Source organism: Eptatretus burgeri, chromosome 17 (assembly GCF_056783735.1).
Source record: "Eptatretus burgeri isolate ZD-2024b chromosome 17, Ebu_testis_v1, whole genome shotgun sequence".
NCBI classification, from domain to species: domain Eukaryota; kingdom Metazoa; phylum Chordata; class Myxini; order Myxiniformes; family Myxinidae; genus Eptatretus; species Eptatretus burgeri.
In genome coordinates, this window is record NC_140977.1 from 38,674,959 (window position 1) to 38,696,947 (window position 21,989).

General features: G+C 43.4%; 1 protein-coding gene across 2 annotated transcripts in view; it reads left to right on the forward strand.

Moving 5' to 3' along the window:
- LOC147009809 (disks large-associated protein 3-like) overlaps window positions 1-21,989 on the forward strand; it is a 125,592-nt gene that overhangs the window by 65,418 nt on the left and 38,185 nt on the right. Inside the window, exons 3-5 of one of the 2 annotated variants that reach the window (XM_085861142.1) lie at window positions 10,628-10,725; window positions 11,518-11,893; window positions 16,361-17,524. In XM_085861142.1, the coding sequence (XP_085717268.1) occupies window positions 11,588-11,893; window positions 16,361-17,524 (1,470 nt within the window). In that variant the 5' untranslated portion in view covers window positions 10,628-10,725; window positions 11,518-11,587. The remainder of the gene's footprint in view (window positions 1-10,627; window positions 10,726-11,517; window positions 11,894-16,360; window positions 17,525-21,989) is intronic. The other variant, XM_085861144.1, reaches the window with a different exon arrangement.

A 21,989-nucleotide genomic window follows, 5' to 3' on the forward strand; every position in this document is an offset into this window, starting at 1 on the left:
ATAATGTCTGAAATCCATTTTTCATACTATAAACACCGCTCAGATATGTCTTGAGATAAACGCTGTCCAAAGACAAAAACCGCCAGGACACGTCCGGAGATGAACACCATCATTAGACAAACACGACCTGAGCATGTCCGGATACAAACACCGTCCAGAGATAAACACCACCTGGAGATAAACAACATCCGGAGATAAACACCGTCCGCGTATAAACACCGCCGGGACCCGTCCGGAGACAAACACCGTCTGGAGACATCAGACAAGCACCGCCTGGAGACAAACACTGTCTGGACATAACCAACGTTGAGAGATCGAGAAATCGAGAGAGAGTTATGTGTGGGAAGAGGGTGCTGCACTGTATTCGGAGAAGGTGGAGTGGGGTAGACAGTATGTACTGTATACAAACCAAAAACCTTGAGTGGCTTTCACCCTTGTTTTGGGGAATTTAAATAAACAAATTATAAAAACAATGCTGCATTATCGACATTTCAGGGAGATGTGCATAAACATTAATCTTTATAAACAGTTGCCATTCGTCATGTGTTGGGTAGAAAAAAACAATTGGCTCTGTAATTTAGTAAATACAGTGACATGGCAAACGGCTCAGAAATTGGGTGTTATCAAATATATTTTGCTTTGAAACTCACAAAGAGAAACCATATAACCGTTATAAATCACACCAAGTCATATAAAATAATCAGTTGCTTTGGAAACAGTCATGAGGACAAAGGAAAATGTGATCACTCCTACGCTGTTGAAGTTAAAAGTTACAACCGCCACCACCCAGTGATAGCAATCTGATTAGTAACGGCACAAACCCACAAAAAGCTAAGCTAAACATCGCCGATTTCTTAACATTTTCATATTTCACTCCACATTTTGAGTTATTTAGTCCACATGATCCGATCCTCCAAACTAAAATTATATTTCGATTATATACTTGAATTAGTCCGTGAGAGTAAATCGTGGGAAATCGCATCACATCATGCATGAAATCGCTCCAAGCTGGAAATTCAAAAACTACAACGCTTACAAAAGTGATGCATACAGCGATTCATTGGTATGTGGATGAGGCATTCGATGACATCATTGAGGAAAGTGGGGAAAAATAATTTTTGAGCACTTTATCGTTGATAAACCATTGCGACCTGTTCCAAGTGAAGGCATTGTTGAGCATGCCAAACAAAATGGCAAATTAAGACCCCAACAAGGGAGAGCGAGATGATCGAGGATGAGCCTTGATGAAGGATATAATTAAATAAGGCTGTTAATTATCTCCAAAAGGGGTGTTTTAATTAACCCAAACACCCAATTTTCACTCATACACTTCCTTGGAGTTCCCTTTTTATGCATGCAAAGTTTGGGGCTGCGAGGTTTCATGGATTTGAAGTTATGGAGGAGACGGATTGACTGACGGACACACACTGACATTTATTAGTGTAGATAGCTTATGTACAATCGTTCACATTCACCAGCCAATGTAGAATCAGACGATAAACAGACTGCTATTAATGCAGGCATGCAGAAAAGCGAGCTATTCCCACCCTGCACAGAACCAGAACCGAAGTTTATTGCCATAGCCATTTAGGACAAAGCAAACAAACTTTGAGAAATTTCTCTCCCACCACTCCACTCCACTCCACTCCACTCCACTCCACCTCATACACACTTTCTCTCTCTCTCTCTCTCTCTCTCTCTCTCTCTCTCTCTCTCTCTCTCTCTCTCTCTCTCTCTCTCTCTCTCTCTCTCTCTCTCTCTCTCTCTCTCTCTCTCTCTCTCTCTCTCTCTCTCTCTCTCTCTCTCTCTCTCTCTCTCTCTCTCTCTCTCTCTCTCTCTCTCTCTCTCTCTCTCTCTCTCTCTCTCTCTCTCTCTCTCTCTCTCTCTCTCTCTCTCTCTCTCTCTCTCTCTCTCTCTCTCTCTCTCTCTCTCTCTCTCTCTCTCTCTCTCTCTCTCTCTCTCTCTCTCTCTCTCTCTCTCTCTCTCTCTCTCTCTCTCTCTCTCTCTCTCTCTCTCTCTCTCTCTCTCTCTCTCTCTCTCTCTCTCTCTCTCTCTCTCTCTCTCTCTCTCTCTCTCTCTCTCTCTCTCTCTCTCTCTCTCTCTCTCTCTCTCTCTCTCTCTCTCTCTCTCTCTCTCTCTCTCTCTCTCTCTCTCTCTCTCTCTCTCTCTCTCTCTCCCCCTCCCTCTCTCTCCCCCTCCCTCTCTCTCCCCCCTCCCTCTCTCTCCCCCCTCCCTCTCTCTCCCCCCTCCCTCTCTCTCCCCCTCCCTCTCTCTCCCCCCTCCCTCTCTCTCCCTCTCTCTCTCTCCCTCTCCTTCTCTCTCCCTCTCTCTCTCTCTCTCTCTCTCTCTCTCTCTCTCTCTCTCTCTCTCTCTCTCTCTCTCTCTCTCTCTCTCTCTCTCTCTCTCTCTCTCTCTCTCTCTCTCTCTCTCTCTCTCTCTCTCTCTCTCTCTCTCTCTCTCTCTCTCACACACACACACACACACACACACACACACACACACACACACACACACACTTTTTTTTTATACAAGTGTGTCAAGGTACATGGAAAAGCAAATTAACAGAAGACAAAAGGTCAACAGGCACAAAATATGGGCAAAAGGGTAACAGAACATATTGATGCACCTGTGCAGGTGTTGTGAAGATGACAAGTTTTATTTCACCTCGTCTTCTTTTTCTCACTTTTGTCTTGTTGTGTATCAGTTTGCTGTGGAAAATCGTTTTGGCTGGAAGGTTAAGATACAGGTGGGCAGATGACAAACACCTGAAAACATTCAAAGTCCACCAATGCCATTAGACAGGTCCTCCAGCTTAACGTTGGTCTGGTGGACAGCACACACATTAATGCTCTCGCCCTGCGCCTGCCACACCAGGGTGACAGTTTATAGATGGGTCAAGATTCAAACCCAGGCGAGACAACTCAGAGGTGATTGGGCTTACATCGCGGCTCGATGGTATCCTACTAGGGTAGATTGACTTTTAGGCTTTTAGGTGTTTATTTAGGATTGGCAGGATGGCCTCGACTTAGAGGTACGCACACTTGTCTCTAGAAGCTGTATAAACTGGGTTTGAATCCCGACCCAGCTATAAGCTGCCATCCCGGTATTTCACAGGCAGGGTGATTCATCAATGTGTGTGCCGTCCCTCGGATAGACGTTAAGACGGGTGTCCCATCTGCCAACATTCGTTGTTGGACGTTAAAAATCCCATGGTGTCCTTCGGGAAGAGTAAAGAAGACACCATGGACAAATTCCAAATTCCTGTCTGGACAGATTTCTGGGAAGGCAAGGGCAAACCACGCAACACCATCCTCGCAAGAGATCGCTTTGGCAATGCCATCTCTCAGTCAAGAGGCCATTTGATCGATTGTTTTTACTTACAGCATTCCAGGGAGACTATAGTTTACATTAAAGTAAATCAAAATAATTCCTAAAGATATTCTTATTTATTTGAAAAATGATATCAGTAAGCAGGTGCAATATCAACCCTGAAGGAACATGTATCCCAATGTATCCATCGTGTTTGCAAGAACAGAGTATATGTGAGATGTTCAAAAAGTTATACGAAAGAGCTGCGCACAACAGTCTTCATGTGCTAACAAGATTAGCACTTAGCTTGTGTATAAATAAGTAAATATACTTCAACCATTTGAACCAGCCACTATTCAAACCTCCATATACCTGAGCGGCTGGTTTACCAGACAAGGCTGGTTTACCTGCTACTATTCAAACCTCCATATACCCGAGCGGCTGGTTTACCAGACATGGCCGGTTTCCCAGCCACTATTCAAACCTCCATATACCTGAGCGGCTGGTTTACCAGACGAGGCTGGTTTACCAGCCACTATTCAAACCTCCATATACCCGAGCGGCTGGTTTACCAGACACGGCCGGTTTACCGGCCACTCTTCAAACCTCCATATACCCGAGCAGCTGGTTTACCAGACACGGCCGGTTTACCAGCCACTCTTCAAACCTCCATATACCCGAGCGGCTGGTTTACCAGACACGGCCGGTTTACCAGCCACTCTTCAAACCTCCATATACCCGAGCAGCTGGTTTACCAGACACGGCCGGTTTACCTGCCACTCTTCAAACCTCCATATACCCGAGCAGCTGGTTTACCAGACACGGCCGGTTTACCAGCCACTCTTCAAACCTCCATATACCCGAGCGGCTGGTTTACCAGACGCGGCCGGTTTACCTGCCACTATTCAAACCTCCATATACCCGAGCGGCTGGTTTATCAGACGCGGCCGGTTTACCGGCCACTATTCAAACCTCCATATACCCGAGCGGCTGGTTTACCAGACGCGGCCGGTTTACATGTCACTATTCAAACCTCCATATACCCGAGCGGCTGGTTTACCAGACATGGCCGGTTTACCTGTCACTATTCAAACCTCCATATACCTGAGTGGCTGGTTTACCAAACGCAGCTGGTTTCCCAGATGCTCGTCAAATAACCAAAGACCAGAGTGGCCGTTTTACCAGTCACTATTCAAACCTCCACATACCCGACCAGCTGGTTTACCAGGTGCGGCCGGTTCAATGGCCGCTCTTAAAACCTCCATATATGCGAGCGGCTGGATTTTTCTACCGGGAGCCCATGGTGGGGAAGCCGAAAGTCCATGGACCTCAGCGTTTAAAGAGTTAATATATTTTCTTACTAATTACATATACAATACTTATGTGTGGTAGTCCTGCAGCGTAGTCTGATATTTCAGATCAATTGTTCAAATTTGCATAAAAGCACCAAAATTGGTACACATGTAGAATGATGTATTCCAAACTATTTTTCGATATGGAGCCACCCGAGATTGTGCCTTGGTCAGCTTCGGCGACCATTTTCCAAAATGGCCGCCATTCTACTTTAGCGAAATTGGCTATATGCTCTTATTTTCTTATTGTATTGGTGGTAGATATAAGGAAAGTGTAAAATTCAGTAAATTGACCATGAAAAGACGTATTCAAATATTATGAGCCAGTATTTTTGGTAACAAAAAAAAAAGCCATTATTTGATTTGTAAATTGCTGCTCTCCTGAAACTTTTTGCTGAAAAGTACCCATTATTGCCTGGAGAACAAGAGTCAAATGATATTCATCACATTCAATGGGTTTGGAATCAACAAAAATTGCATTATAGATTACATACTTTACTCTATTTTGAAAAGGGAACTGATAATCATGATAATGACAAACTCAGAAAATGTAGTCAAATTATTGCACACTTCACTTTGAAGCGGCTACGGTTTACTGTCTACTACCATTCTACCAGGACACATGGTACACGCACACATCAGTCTAGTACAATATGAGTTTCTGAGCTCAAGTGTACTGGCTCTGGATCAACAAGTCAACACTTTTACAAGCAATGCGACTTTGCATTTGCACATTCGAAGCTAGGCCGATATCTCAGTCTGTGTCTACTGCGTCTGTCTACTGCCATTCTCCTTCACAAGCACACAGTCCAGTGCATTGCAGATTAGCCTTCTTGCATTTGCAGCGGTTTCTACAGCCTTTTTTTGCAGCCGCACGACACCAGCTCGAAGCAGCTTTTTGAAGCCTCAGGGAGTGTGGTCCAGAGCGGTTTGTAGGACCCATCCTCTGTTTGCTGCCAGCCCCAGCTTGTTGGTGATGGAAACACGGGTTGAGGGACCAAGACCTGTCCCCAGACATAGCCACCCTGGAAGACTGATATCTTCACATGCTGTTCCAAAGCATCGTAGGTAGGTGGGATATGCTGGATGGAGTTCCTCTTGGCGAAGTGTTTCTTTCTGGCCTCGTTGATGTCCGTATATGGACTGGTGCAGTCATAGAGGAGCACCACAAACCTTTCAATGCAGTGCATTGTGTCATCCTGGATGTTGACTGGCATGGTGGTCAGGGTCACAAGAGAATCTGTCAGTTCTGGAAACGAGTTCCATGTGGCCCAGGCAGATGCCTTCCCATGCTCCACGAATGCTGATACCGTGTCACATCCGGTCATGGCATGGAAGACAGGGAGGGCACGTGCCTTCTGTGGACCGAGGGAGGCAGCTATTTCATGGGCAGGGATGTAGCGGTAGTTCTTGCCCGTCCCAAAGGCAATCCAGAGTTCATCCACGCATGGTTGTGCCTGGGCTACCATCACCGCCAAGATGATGACGTCGATGTCTACAGTTCAAACTTGAATCCGACGGTGGTCATGAACTGCAGCATGGGCCACATGTAGCCAATATTACCAATTACAACACCACTTCCACCACTACCACCACCACATAAAAATACTTCTGAACATGTCACTGATGCTCCATATCCAGAATTGTTCAGAATAGATTAGTCAACATATGTACCAATTTTGGTGCTTTTATGAAAAGTCGAACAATTGGTTTGCTATGCTGCAGTACTATTGGAAAATGTATATAAACCGAGGTTTGTCTTGGATTATTATTTCATATGCAGCCTGTGGCTGCTGGTTGCATCATTGCTCGGAGCACAGCTGTGCCGCTGATGCCGCCCGCTGATCTTACCAGTAACCTGGTATTCATTTTGCCAACCTCGGAAGGATGACAGGCTGAGTCAACCGACCGAGAGTTATTTAACGGCACGACAGGGGCTCAAACTCAACACCCTAAGATCTTAAGCCTGACACCTCAACCATGAAGCCAACACCAGGCTTACATATTCAATTATTGTGAGCATCTCGTTACAGGGAGCTTTTGGACACCCCTCGCATCTCTGGGTTCATTTGGGCCCAGGGAATCAGGTATATGGCCATAAGACCTTCAAGCAGGTTGGAATTAAGAAGACCCTTTATTATCTTGTCCTTTACAGAAATGGCCAATTTTTAGATCGAGATGGATTTTTAGACTGATATACTTGCAATGTGCTGGAAATGAACAGCCAGGCATAGGGCACACACAAAGACAAGGTTAACGAGCTTGTTTTTGCCTCATTATGGTTGCACTTTTTAATACTGACCATGTCAGCAATGGTACAGAAAGTCTGACACTCACCTCACTCACCCCTCAAAGTGAATATTGTCATGAATTATTTGCTCATTTGTGTTTTTTTAACGAAGCGGATCATCTTGTACCCTCGAGCTGCCTCGAGGTACCCACACTCACCTCTGAAATATGTAGCCTGGGTTCGAATCCCGACCCAGGTATAAACTGTCATCCGGCTGGTGTTACGCATAACGTGTGTGCCCGTCCCTCCTATGGACGTTAAACCAGTTGTCCCATTTGTCAGCATGAGTCGGTGCACGTTAAAGATCTCACAGTGTCCCAAAGTAAGTGAGTCATCGCTGACACCCTCAACGAATGACAAATTCCAACCTCAGCCGCAGGTAGCAAGTGGTCTGGTCTTCTTGCTCCTGGATATCCCTTGACACCACGTTACACCACTATCTATCTCTGAGTGTGGTTGTTGTCTTGGGCAGTAGCTCCGACACTATAAATAAAATCACATTCCCATGTTATTCGCATGTCACGTGTGTACGGCCATCGAGGCTATGAAGGGCAACCATGATAGTCCTTCTCCTTAACCCGAATTCCTCCGAACCCACTTCCCTCCACACTTCCCTAACCTCCTTTCTGCCTCCTATTGCCTATCCTCCTCTTACAATCCCCCAATATTATGTCTCAATTTAGCCCCTCCCCCCTTTTCCCTCTCATATTAACCTCTAATTGTGATTTATACAAGAACCAACATGTACTGTATGTACACAATCCATATATCTATGCATTCGAGCTTTGTTCCGAATTTCCACTAAGTATTAAAACAAAACAGGACAGCAAGAAATGGCGTGGAAAGGGTTAATAAAAGAGGAAGCGTAAATCAAGGGTGCAATTATTTCAACAAAAATAGCCTGTCATGATGACAAAATAACATGATTAAAACCACAATGCATTGCCGCAGCAAGTCCATCAACGAATGCGTTGTTCGAATTAGGACATCATCTCAGCTGTTGAAGACACTTCTGTTCTGACTCACGGATGATAAATAAATACAATCTTATACTGTTGATTATATTGTGGTTTGTGAACATGATGTAAAATATAACTTAGATAAAAGGGCCTGTTGTTGATGTAACATTTATTACCTCCACCACCAAAGATGGATTATGGTTTCACCCCTCTCTGTATGTTTGTTACTTTTCAAAACTGAACATTTTTCAAGTATATATTGATCAGTCGAATTTGTTATTCTGTCTATCTGTTTGTTTGTTGGGTGGTCGCTGATAGAGTACCCTTATTCTCAGTTTTTCCGTCTGTCTGTATGTTTGTATGTTTGTTTGTATGTAATGGACAGCTCTGGAGGCCAGAGGAGTCAACCTATTTTGATGAAACTTGACAGGTAGGTTCATACCAGGATCTAGTTCTATGCTTTCGAGCACCGTTGCTATGGACGCCACCGTTGCCTAGCAACGGGACTTTGAAATTTTTGAAAAATCCTAAAAAAATTATTTTTTCGAAAATCAAAAATCGGCTTCCAGGTTTTTATGCGCACTATAATCAATCTCTTTGTCAAAAATTTTCAGCCCGATCCGTCAAAAACTGTATGACTACTGAATAGTATGCAATTATGTAGCAACCACCCATGTCGCCTACCGGCTTGTCTGTTTGTCAATCGCTGACAGGTCACAATTCTAAACCGATTGTCATGAAACTTCACCAAGTTGTAGAGGTAGTCTCAACTGAGAAGCCTATTGATTTTGAGGTCAAAGGTCATCTTGAGGTCAAATTTCTGAAATTGTCAATTTTCATCCGATTGAATTGAAAATTAAACAGCAATTTCATAGTGCATCACTGAATTGGGAAACCAACTATTTTTGAGACCATTAAGGTCATAGGTCAACTCAAGGTCAAACTTTTAAAAACCATCAATTTTCAACCGAAAAATCGACAATTTACATCCTATTAACTTGAAAGTTGAACATGATTTGCATAGTCCATCACTGAATTGGGAAAACAACTATTTTTGAGGGCAAAAGGTCAAAGGTCAACTCAAGGTCAAACTTCTAAAAATCATCCATTTCAATATAAAACGTAAAAAAAATTTCATCTGACTGGCCTGAGCTTCGATTAAGATTGTCAATTTTAATCTTAATGAAATGGACAATTTGATGTATCCATGGCAACCTTTGGAGAGGGAGGTGGATTTTGCAAATATCGTGCTCTGTCCGATGTCTTTTTCTTCTTTGTTTTTCTGTCTGTGAGCAGGGTATCTCAAGAGGTTATGGACAGATTCAGTCGAAACTTACTGGACATGTTGGATGTGTAACAACGGACGAGTTGATTCAATTTTGGTGAAGATCCGAATCCGGATCCGTATCCCAATAATTTTTTAATTGATTCACCATTGAGAAATGGGGCCAAAAACGACATAAAGCATGACATCTCAAAGGTTATGGACTGATGCGACCAAAACTTGGTGTACAGGTTGGGTGTCTGCCAAGGACGAATTGTTAGATTTTGGTAAAGATCCATATCCGGATACGAGAAATTTTTAAGTGATTCTTCACCATTGATAGATAGGGCGAAACCGATATATATATATATATATATATATATATATATATATATATATATATATATATATATATATATATATATATATGTATGTATGTTTTTTTTTTGATCACTATCTCAAAAAGTTGTAGACGGATTCTGACGAAGCTTGGTGGACAGGTTGTGTGTGTCACAAGGACGAATTGATTCGATTTTTGGGAAGATCCAAATCTGGACCCGGATCGGATAATTTTTTCATTAATAAAGTGTTTCTTCACCATTGAGAGATCAGGCCAAAAACTATATATAGCACGATATTAAAAAAAAGTTAGGGGCGAGTTTTGACAAAACTGGGTGGATGAGTTAGTTAGGTGATGAGAGCAAGCAGATTAGATTTTGGAGGTCTGGATCCAGATCCAGATCCAGCCTACTAGTGGGATAGAAAACATAAACTGATCAACCTGGTGGAGGTATGTGCTCTCCCGAGTGCCATTCTAGTTATTTTTGTTTTATCCCCTGGAAACACATTTTTGACCATCGATCAGCCCATTTACACACTGTCTTTTTTTTCATTTATTCTGAACAGCATAATACTGTACTACAAATCAAATTTGCTTCAGAATTCTTCTTGTAAAAATTATTCTTTGGAATAATATTTCCATTTTTCCTCGTTGCATGCCTTTGGGTAATAAAACAACACAGCTAATGCACTTCTGAGTTAATGTGTCCGAGGTTTGATTCTCGACGGAATCGTAGCTAGCCACTACTCCTACACTGGTGCATTTAACAGCAGACATTGGGACATAATAAAGCACGCCATAATTGTTGAAGTGGTGTGAAGGCCTTACCTTAGGTTTTTAAAACATTACGTTCTGCTTCTTTGCTTGATACTCAGCAGTTAGAGGATAGAACACAGATAAGCCACATCAGTTGGCATTCATGGGGAGGAGGAAATTATTCAATCCTATATTACGGAGAGAAAAGTGGTGTCATAAAGATGGTGTTCTTGGTACCCAGAGTTCCCTGGGAAGTGGTCACTTTCGCCAAGCTCAGTGGCTGAGTTTGTCAGTTATCAAGTCCGGTATTGTATCATGTATTTATCTGCATGTGTATGTGTGTGATTTGTGTTACAGCACCTCCATGAGCCTGAGACCCTGTAGAAAAGCCGACTGTCCTGTCTCTTTATTCCTGCTTGTGGGTGTGTAAGATCACCTGTTGTCTTTTGCAAAGGGTAAGCAGTACTTGTATGTCACCGTCGTGGTCGTCTGATGAGTCCATATGAACGGTAGAGCTTCTTTTGAGTAGAAACACCATATAGGAACCTTCCATGTCCCATACTCATTGCATGCCCTTGTGATACAAATTACCTTAATCCCTATGAAATATCCACCTGCTTCATGACCCACTGTGGTCTTTGAAGAAATAAATATTTCAAGTGGGGGCAAGATTTTACAGCCAAAAAAGGTGTGGTAAGAATGCATTATTGGGGTGCCGCGATGTTGATAAATCCTACCCCATTTGACCATATTGTGCCTCTGTATTCATGCCACGATTGGTTTCAACATGATGGGCCGAATGGCCGACTCTTGTGCCAAAATTGCTTGTTATCTGGACACGTGTTACTGTGTCACAGTGGTTTACACGACACCATATGCTGCTTCTTGTTTTCCACCCTCCCTGGGTTGCCTTTGTCCTTCCGTGTGAGGGATGATGTCGAGGACGGTCCTTCAGTGAAAGGGGGTGGGGGGTGGGAGGGGTCCCTGTTGCGCATTATATGACCATAACCCACAATCCCCTTAAATTTTTCCCTTCTGTCTTCTTTTCTTATAATCTTCTTCTTATACCATTGCCCAAGCAATTTTCCAGCACATAGTACTGTGTAGTTAGATATACCATGTACACTGCCATGAACGCGTGTCGGGCATATCCACCGACATACAGTATGTCAAGTGAAATCAGCGGTATTGTGAGAGTTACAACTATGGTTATTACAATTAATGTATGCTTTTCTTGTTTTATGAAGGACAGAAGGTGTCTGGAAACCTGTGAACTGTTGCAGCTTCAACAATAGCCACCAGGATCTGCTTACCAACATGAAGGGCCATGGTGGACCGCACCATCGGCCACCACAGCAGAACCCCGGCGGGTATCATCAGGACTCGATCCGCTGCAAGCATAATCCCCCAAATCTTTATGTTTCAAACCATCGGGCACAGCCACACTCTGGTCATGTCAACAGCCCACAGCAGCCTCGAAGTGGTCAGACATCTCGGCGGTATCCTTCTCCCCCAGAGTTTTGTCGGCTCGAAGGAAGACCTGGCCAGCATGAATTCCTGCACCGTCAAGCAACTGTGACAGGCGATGGTCGCTGCCATGGAGGCTATGCGACATCTCCCGAGGTGATCCTATTTGTACGATTGTATTTGCAAGAAGCTTAAGCTATAATTATAGCCAAGAAGTTGCATACTCGTCTCTCAGTTGTCGAGCCTGTATTTTAGTCTTGATCCAGCCACACATAAACTGTCCCTCTGGTGTTTTGCAGGCAGGATGAGGAATCATTGTGTGTGCTGTCTATCATGTATGTAAAACTGGGTGTCCCATCTGCTGGCATTAGTTGGTGGACATTAAAGATTTCATGGTGTACTTTGGGAAGAATAAGCGAGTTATTGCTGGTGCTTGAAACAAATTACAAATTGCTGGACTCGGCTGTAGGGGTATTGCATCAGTGGCACAGCTTTACCCTACCCAGCAAATTATACAACCCACAGCCATATGCTGCATATGAAAGAAGAAATAGAAGGAAGTTTCCTAATTAGTATTTTTGCTTCCTACATTATGTATTTTTATTATTTTATTGTCATTTTAATTCTTAGATTCATATTTGAAAGTTGCATCGCCTGCCAACTGGCCAATGCATGGCATGCCAACTTGTGACATGACATCAAGTAATTTCTGTGGCTTTGTTGATAAGGTGCGACAACATCAAAACCTTTTTTTTCTTCTCATTTCTTAAGGTTAGAAGCATGTGCAACCTCTTGCATCCAAAGATTTGTTTTCTAAATGCTCAAAGTCAGAGCATATGATGTATGTGTATGCAAATCAACATACTGCGCTTGTGTGTGTGTGTGTGTGTGTGTGTGTGTGTGTGTGTGTGTGTGTGTGTGTGTGTGTGTGTGTGTGTGTGTGTGTGTGTGTGTGTGTGTGTGTGTCTTCCATAACTCCAACACCATGAAATCTCGTGGCCCAAAACTTTTCATGCACTCCAAGGGAGTACATGAACGAAATCTGGGTATTTGGGTAAATTTAAACACACCTTTTGTAGATCATTAATGGAGTACTCATCATTTAAAAAAACTTTACCAACGTGGCAGCATGCCATCTTGGTTGGCCTGCTGTCACCTCGCAGTGGGGGGAAGGGGGGGAGGGGTGAGGGTTTAAGCCGCCAATTTTTTTGGCCTTCTCAAAAATGCCTTGACTAGGAACAAGCTGCAAACGCTTTCTGTACGATAAAGCACTCAAAAAAATTTTTTCACTTTCTTCACTCATATCATCGAATGCCTGTCCTTCATACTTACGAATTGCTGTGTACATCGCTTTTGTAGTTGCTATAGTTTTCAAATGATGCGTGGATTTTCCACGATGGCCTCTCATGGACTAATTAAAGTATATAATCAAAATCTGTCTTTGCATTTGAGGATCAGAGCTCGTGAGCACATTAAATGTCGAAATCTGAAAATTTTCAGAAATTAACGATTGGTATAACTAAGCGTATTTACTTTAAGCAAGGCTTCTCCCTCCCTCCTCCATATTTACACAAAAAAATGTAAAATTTGCCAAAGCATTAAACGTAACTTATTTTCCTGTTTGGACGATTATATTGAGTGAAGAAAAGATTCAGGAATGTGCCCAAAGTACAACTTCATTGAGTGCAATGAAAATAATTCAGTAGCATGCCAAGTTCGGCAGCAGGATTGCTTTGAAGGCTCCCACCGCACGAGCAGTGTGCTTATTGTGCCTGGGTTCTCCGTGGGGAAATCCGGGGAGTTAGGAAGGCAAAATAAATAAAAATTAAAGATCAAATTAAAGGAACGATTAACAAGATGGGAGAATTAGAGTGAGCAAAGCAATGAGGCAAGTGAAGTACAACTTCAAGAGAGAATTGGGAAATGTTTTCAATGGCTACAAAGTGATGCTTGCTGGAAAAAAGACCCCCAAAAAGCAGTGCAGAAGACTCTCTTTGGGTTCTTCTAGAAGGTTAAAAGGCCTCGAGCTGATGTACCTGCAGCATCAGCATCCTCAACTTATTTTACAACATCAACAACTCAATCACCTTGAAGAAGAAGTGCAAAGAAGAAGCCAGTATGTCCTCTCATGGAGTTGGCAGACGTGAAGGAAGGGGGCAGACAACACTGAGCCACTGTCTGACTAAATATCACACACTATGCATCCTCACAACACAACAGGATGGTTGAGAGGTACACACACTCGCTCTCAGTCGTTTAGCTTGGGTTTGAATCCCAACCCAGTTATAAACTGTCATCCCAGTGTTTCACAGGCAGGTATTATACCCCTCAGTATTGTATTTTATTGCAATACCATTTTAATTTCTTTACTCTTTTAAAAATTTCAAATCAAATATTTTTTTGTCTGTCAGGAACACATTCCTCTTTAACAAATTTAAAAGTCAGTGGGACTTTTATTTGAAGTTCGATTTACATTATTTCGATTTAAACGATGTTTTCGATGAACATGCCTGGTGTTGGCTTAATCACTCGGGTGGTGGGCTTTGGATCCCAGGGTCCTGAATTCAAATCCTGCTCAGCTGTTGAATTAATACCAGGTGGGGTTAACTCAGCCCATCATCCTTCCGAGGTCGGCAAAATGAGTGCCAGCATGCTGGTATACTGTGTCGGAGTGGCGACCCGTCCAGGATTGTGCCCAATAGCCAAGGAGACTGCTGAGGCAGCACCAACGCTCTGCAAATAGTATGGTCCCAATCTCCTCCTCTAGGAACGCATCAATGACTTAAAAAAGTGTCTGTGTAGAGGTGTGGGCGCGCGCGCGTGTGTGTGTGTGTGTGTGTGTGTGTGTGTGTGTGTGTGTGTGTGTGTGTGTGTGTGTGTGTGTGTGTGTGTGTGTGTGTGTGTGTGTGTGTGTGTGTGTGTGCGTGTGTGTGTGTGTGTGTGTGTGTGTTTGTGTGTGTGCGCGTGCGTGCGTGCCCATGCGTGCGTGTGTTCAAAAAGCATAGCATAACCTTCTCTTTGTTTTGCTTGTTCTCAAGCCCTCCTCACCCCTCCCTCCCAGAATGTATAGCGACGTGTGGTGAGGCATTGCTCTCCCTCCCCTTTCCTCACTCCCCACCCCCTTCCTCGCTCTTCCCCCTTCTTCTTCACTTCGTCGTTTCCACCCTTCCAAGATTCCCCACTTCCTCGCTCCCCCTATCCTAATTCCCCCACCCCTCCTCGCTCCCCTTCCTTCCTCTCTCTCTCTCCCTCCTCTATCTCCCTCCCCCTTCCTCGCTCCCCTCCTCTCTCTCTCTCTCTCTCTCTCTCTCTCTCTCTCTCTCTCTCTCTCTCTCTCTCTCTCTCTCTCTCTCTCTCTCTCTCTCTCTCTCTCTCTCTCTCTCTCTCTCTCTCTCTCTCTCTCTCTCTCTCTCTCTCTCTCTCTCTCTCTCTCTCTCTCTCTCTCTCTCTCTCTCTCTCAGTATTTCCATCAGCAAAACGACAGGTGGTATTTGCTCGTATAATATAAAAGCAAGTTTGGTGTACGTGAAGCCTTTTCCTTGATTTTTATACAATTCCATACCCCTGGCCCAACTGCCCTGAAATTTACTCGACCACATTATTGTAACGTGCGCTCGTTCAGTGTCATGAAAAAATTGCAATTCTTAATCACATAAATGTTAAAATAAAATATAACAGCGCTCTGGCTGATTGAACATCCTCAGCAGGAAGAGGAGCAGAGCTTGGTTTATGCCTTTGCCATTCCGCATCGTGTTCGAAGATGAATTCTTTGTCAGGAATGGATTTGTCAGTGCTACTGTATGGATTTTGTTCTTATCCATAATTACCCTGCACACGCGAAGAGAAAAGCGGGATTAAGCAATTGGTTCATGTCTATCCGTCCATCTGTCTGTCCGTCTCTTCAGTTTATAATCGTCAGTCAGAACTTTATAACATTGATGTTATAAAGGACACATACAACAAATCGGAACATGAATGGGAAGACAAGTCTTTTGTTAAGGCTCAGAATTTGTCCCAATCGCACGTGCGCAGAGAGGAGTGAGATAATTTTTTTCTTAGTCTTTCTGTCTGCCTGGCAGTCAAACAAAATTGAAAATCATTCCAAAGAAGAAACTCACTGTTATGAAGGACATTATAAAGGACACATACAACAGGCATGAATAACCAATTTCATGTGTTATATCGGGTGATGTAATAGACACTGCAGAAAATGGCAGTGAATCTCGGAATTAATTTATTTTAATGACTTTTACAATCTTTATTTTATTTAAATTCAATTATATACTTGAATACTGTGGTATGCAAATGGCCTGTCATAATACTTCCAAAAACCTCCTGTTTTGCAGTACAAACTTAAATTTAAATGAATGTTCAATAGGGGTGGTGTAAAAGGGTGGCATTGGGACTGCTTCTGAACTACGTCAATAGCACTAAACTTCAGGGTTTTTTGGAATGATCATTAAAATCATGATTTTAAAAATTAAAATTGAAGTAAAAATTGAACTGCGCAGGATATCATGTTCTATGAACTCGAGTTGGATATGTAACACCTGTCTTTTTTTTTGTTGTTGTTTTGGTTGTTTTTCCTTAACACTTATTTGATCGTCTTTTGTGTGCTTGCAGCCACCACCATGCAGCTGGCAATATCCACCATGGGGTTGCCTCCCACCAAGCTTGCAGGACTCACTTGAACGGCGTCATCCAGAAACTCCAGATGGACCCAGCGAGAGCCCAAGCGGAATAAGACAGCTTGTTCATTCAGTACAGAAATTATTCTCCAAATCACACACAGCAGATGCAATGGGGAAGATGAGCCAAGGCAGCAAGGCTCGCACGGAACTAATGGCCGTGGATGGACGACGTAGAGAGCAATCCAGGAGTCGTGATCACAGTAGAAACAGGGAGGTTTCTCGGCAAAGAGACTCATCAGGACACCGGGAGCAGATGCACCACAGAGACTCATCTCTTCACCGGGAGCCCTCAAGGCACAGGGAGCAATCATTGCACAGAGATCAGGCGAGATTTGCTGAGCATTTTTCACACTGGGAACCAGGAAGGTCGCGGGAGCAGTCAATCCTGAGAGAACAATCATTACAGCAACACAGAGATTCTTCACTTCATCGAGAGCAACAAGCCAGACTAGCTGAACAGGCTGCACATCTCGAACAAGCACGGATTGCTGAGCAGGCCATTCACCTGGAACAGGCCAGGCTAGCTGAGCAGGCCCGGAATGCAGAGCAGTCATGGCATAGAGAGCAAATGAAGCATTTTGAGGTGTCCAGAAACCAAGAGCAGTTTGCCAATCATAACGCACCACTTCACTGGGATGAGTTCCCTCACTCAGAGAGGGCCCAGCTACCTGATCTCCCCAAGTCTCGGGAGGCAGCGGCAGGTGCTGGTGATGGAGGGCGGCCAAAACAGAGGCGTAGGAGTCGCAGCAGTGAGCGGCGAGTAGATAGACAACCGCCCATCCTCTCTGGCTGCTGGAGTTCCGATGACAATCTTGATAGTGACCGTGGTGGTTATTGTAATGCCAGCGTTTTTGCCAACAGGGCAACCCACTCTTCTTTTCCTTCTGAGGCTCCTCGTCCTGTTCGAGAGCAGGTGGGGAGGCTGTCCCGCAGCAGAAGTCGACCGGGTGAAACCGGTTTGAGTCGCGGACGAGCCTGGGCCACGGTGGCAGGGTGTCGCGACAGAGATGGGCGAAGGGGACCAGGATGTGAGGCAGTTAGGAGAGTCCTTCGGCCTTCCTACTCTGTGCATGATACTCACAGGCACCAACTGAAGGTCAGTTAACTGGCCGGTCTTGATTTGATTTTTGGAATTTTCAGGGCAGTGCTAATAATATCCTAAGTAGTATTTTACATTATATTGCCCACACCAAGTTTCCCAGAGGGCATGGCCTGGCACTTCACGTAAATCAGACTCAGCAGATTACCTCCTTTCTGAAGGTCATTAGTGAGCCAACTGGATTTGTTCTGACAATTCTGAAGCGATGTGGTAATTCTACCACGACAACCTTTCTTTCCAGAAGCTAATTCAACTATAACAGCACTCAGAGCACATAGTCTCCTTTAGCGTGTTCATTCTGAACAAAAATACCATCATTAACTGAACACACCAATATTGTTGCGAATCTGGAAGCCATGAACACACAAAGGCCAGGTCCTATAGATCAGTTATATCGGTAAGTACGTGTTTCTAGTTAGGGTCCCGTTCTTGTGTCTAATGGGAATTAAGTGTACGTGCGCTGTGGGTTATTTTATAGATAGGATTTTTTTTACATTATCACTTACAACTACAACAACACCTTCGCCCCGACACTCTTCTCGCGGCATTCTTCGCGTGCTCGCCAGCGAGCGCGCGCGTGGGCGGAGTCTAACATAGGCATGGCTTCCTTCTTTGGCCAATCGGCAAGGAGCGGGCATCTCACCCGCCCCGGTTCCGACTCAACACGATCGCCATTATGCACGTGGTCGGAGGTAAGGAGGTAGGAGGGGCTACAAACGCCTCCGATCGGACTTCACCCAGAAGGGTGGGAGTTGCCCCGCCTACCGTGGGCCTGTCCAATGGAGGATGGACAGGGAATCACACGATGGGTCCGACCAATGAGGAGGCCAGTGGCCAGGAGAGGAAGCCCCTCCCTCCTGAGGAGAAAGTGTGGTGGTCTGGACTAGCTTTCAGGAGAGGACGGAGTTCGAGAGATCGTGGCGTTTGTCAAGCAGCCGGTCATCTTGTGTGAGGCACTTCCAACCTGGCATCCAAAGCCAGTGAGTGGTTGTCGACAAGAGTGCGTTGTGGAGAGACGGAGATCGTGGCGATAGTGGTCTGCAGTCTTGGAGCTGGCAACGCCAAGGTCGTGGGTTCAAGACCCACCGTGGAGGTTCGGGTCGGTGTGACTGCACGAGGCGGGACAGGTACCCTGGCCCAACTCTACTGATTGAAGACCATTGAGGTCCATTTCTTTTGGGTGTGCGTGTCTGTGTGCGGGCCTGTCTTGTCAAGTAGAATTGGTAAGTGCTTTTGCTTGTACATTGACTGCATTTCTTATAGTCGGATAACTCTGCTCTTCTGTGTTCCCCTCCCTGCCTATTGTAAATAAATATCCCTTTTGTTAAATGTTCCAGCTCGTTTCTGTGTTTCTTTCATTGGCTTAGCATGGTGCATGTTGGAAAATAGCGAAGGGGTAAATTGTCCATTTGGTCCGGCGCGGCTCTGGTAACTCCACTCAGTTACGCCGGATCCGATCCGTTACCAGCGACTCGGATCGGACAGAGTTGACCGAGGGTGTGGTTTCCTGGGTAGTTGGACGGCGTGGGTACTCAGGTAAATTGGAGTTAGACAAGTGGACCCTACCTCACGCCATCGAAATATTGGCGACCACGGTCCTGTAAGGGACCCGTGCCTTTCGGAGTTCTCTGAGAAGCACGATCTAGATTCCGGGTGTTCAGTGGAGCCGACTCTTCTGCTCCACCTAGCGGTCGTGCTGGCCACCGAAACTCGGCCCCACAACAATATTATGGCCCACTGCCATTATGGCCCATAGACCCATATCATCCATGCACCCTATTATGTCACATTACATAGTTTCTTGGCATGGGTTATGCACTTCATAAATTTATTTTGATCTTCACTCACATCAAGTATGTATGTATCACATCAGGTATGTATATCCGACTATGAAGTTTCAGATTTTTCAGATAAGAATTTGAATTCAACCAATTATGGTTGGAATACCACTTCTCCAATGATGTCATCGTTATCACCCTATGTACCCCAATGGGAGTAGATGACAAATGCCAAGTTTAAATTTTTTTCATCCAGCGATTTTGGAGAAAATGTGAATTTTTTTTCATTTAATCCAATATGGCTGCCATACCATGTGACCAATGACATCGTAAATTTAATTATCCACTCACAGCAGGTCATAGATTAAATATATGAAGTTTCAGATTTTTCAGATAAGGATTTCAATTCAACCAATTATGGCTGGAATACCTCTTCACCGATGATGTCATTGTTATCACCCTATATACCGAATGGTGAGTTGATGACATATGCGAATTTTTTTTTTTCGTTGAGCAGTTTCAGATAGAAAAAAAAAAAATGATGTCCACATTTTTTCCTTTAATCCAATGTGGCTGCCATACCATGTGACCTATGATGTCAGAGTTAGCAATAAAGTGTTCCCCATGAGGAGTCCCTCCTACTTTTAAAGTTTTGCATCGAATGGACAAGCAGTTGCAGAGAAAAACATTTTTAAAGCAAACTTAAAGTTTCTCTTATGCAAAAATATATAGATGCAGATGCGCACACGCATGCATGCATGCACGCACACACACGGGCATTGCAATAGTTTTGCATCCCCTGCCGAGCGAGACTAATAATCTAATAGTTATTCTGACTCGGGGGGCAAGTAATACAACATTCTTTAATTCAAATCGAAGTGACCTTATTTTGTGAGATGGGGTTTTCAAATCGTCATTCTTATATGTGTTTTGTACATTATTTCAATGCCTCACCTTAATAAAGTCGCTCATTTATTATTTAAATATCTATTCAGTTAGTAATACAGATGTATAGACACATGGGAAATTATGCAGAGAGATCCCTTGTAAAATTGACGTCAGAAAGGAGTAGAACAAGATGCCCCAGAAATTGCTCACTATAACATCAGTCAGAGAGCCATATTGTGTACAGTGTAAACATTCAAAATGCTGAACACGTAACCAAGATCATGCACCTGCCTCATACAATGTCCCTCTTACTCTCTAATTTTAATCAATGCGATGCAGTTTTATGAAACAATACCAAGTCACAGGCACTTCATATGTCTTCTTTTTTACTGTTTGTGGAACTGCCTTGATCAATCACATTCTTCCCTTGAGGTCTTCAAGAAAGCAGTGCACCACCATCTAAATGTCCAACCGATGATTTCTCCCCATTAACCCTACATCACTACCCTCTTATTTGCAGGTTATTTAATTTTTTCCCCTACTCTTTTCTTCTTCCTTCATTGCCCTGCTTGTTGTGTCCAACCGTTGCCCCGCTTCCAAAACGTTACCATTTTACCCTCTATCTACTTGATCTTCCATGAGACGAGATATTGTTTACAAAAATATTTAAACACGAGTCGGCTCACAAATCTCTGGAATTGCCAAAACAAACACATCTCAACAGTCAAGAAACATGAATGCCATAATATAGGTAATAAGGTAACCTCGAAAGGGGTGACATAAACTCCATGGTTTCTCTTTTGAAATTGAAAAACCTCTTCATTTTCAGATTCTATAAAATGGGTGTCAAGCATTAGTATGAGGAAAGCTATTTTTACACCTGGTATACTCATGTTGTCGACCCACACAAGAAGTGCAAGGAAACAAGCATAGAAAAGGATATTTTAACTCGTTAAGCTATTAGGGTTAGAGTTAATTATATAAGACAGGAGTAATTCAGAAGCCACCGTTCAAATGTCCCGCAATATTATGTATGTAATGCAGTCTTAATAGTAAATATAATAATCTGTTATGCTGTTATGTTACCTTGGTTAATGCTGTGTTCGACCTGAAACATATTCGATAAAATAATTGTTTCAACTTTGACATACTAGGATGTGGTTCATCACTCCCATTCCATATCCACATCTCATGTTATATACTCGTGTGTATATATATATATATATATATATATATATATATATATATATATATATATATATATATACATATATACACACACACATATAAATGTGTCTTCAAAATACACAGTGTCCTGCAAAAGTATTCACCCCTCCCAACAATAATTCACATTTAGGTGAATTATGTGGAAATAATTTTTCCAAATGAACTTTTTTATTCATAACTGAAAAAGATCAAACTAAACACTGCAATCATTGAAGAAGGTTAAATGTCAGGAATACCTGTAAAATAGATGTACAAATCAAAATTCACTGACCAGTTGTACAAGTATTCAGCCCCTTTGATCAGTACTTGGTGGAAGCACTTTTTACAGTAATGACTGCTACGAGTCTTTTTAGGTAGTTCTCTCCCAGCTCTTCACAGTGAGTTGGTGAAATCTTTACCCATTCTCCATGTGAAAATTGCTCTCGTTCTGCCAAGTTTGATGGGGATCGTCGATGAACTGCAATCTTCAAGTCATACCATAAATGTTCAATTGGGTTAAAGTCAGGACTTTGATTGGGCCAATCAAAAACATTTATTTTATTGTTATTCAGACACTCCAGTGTGGCTTT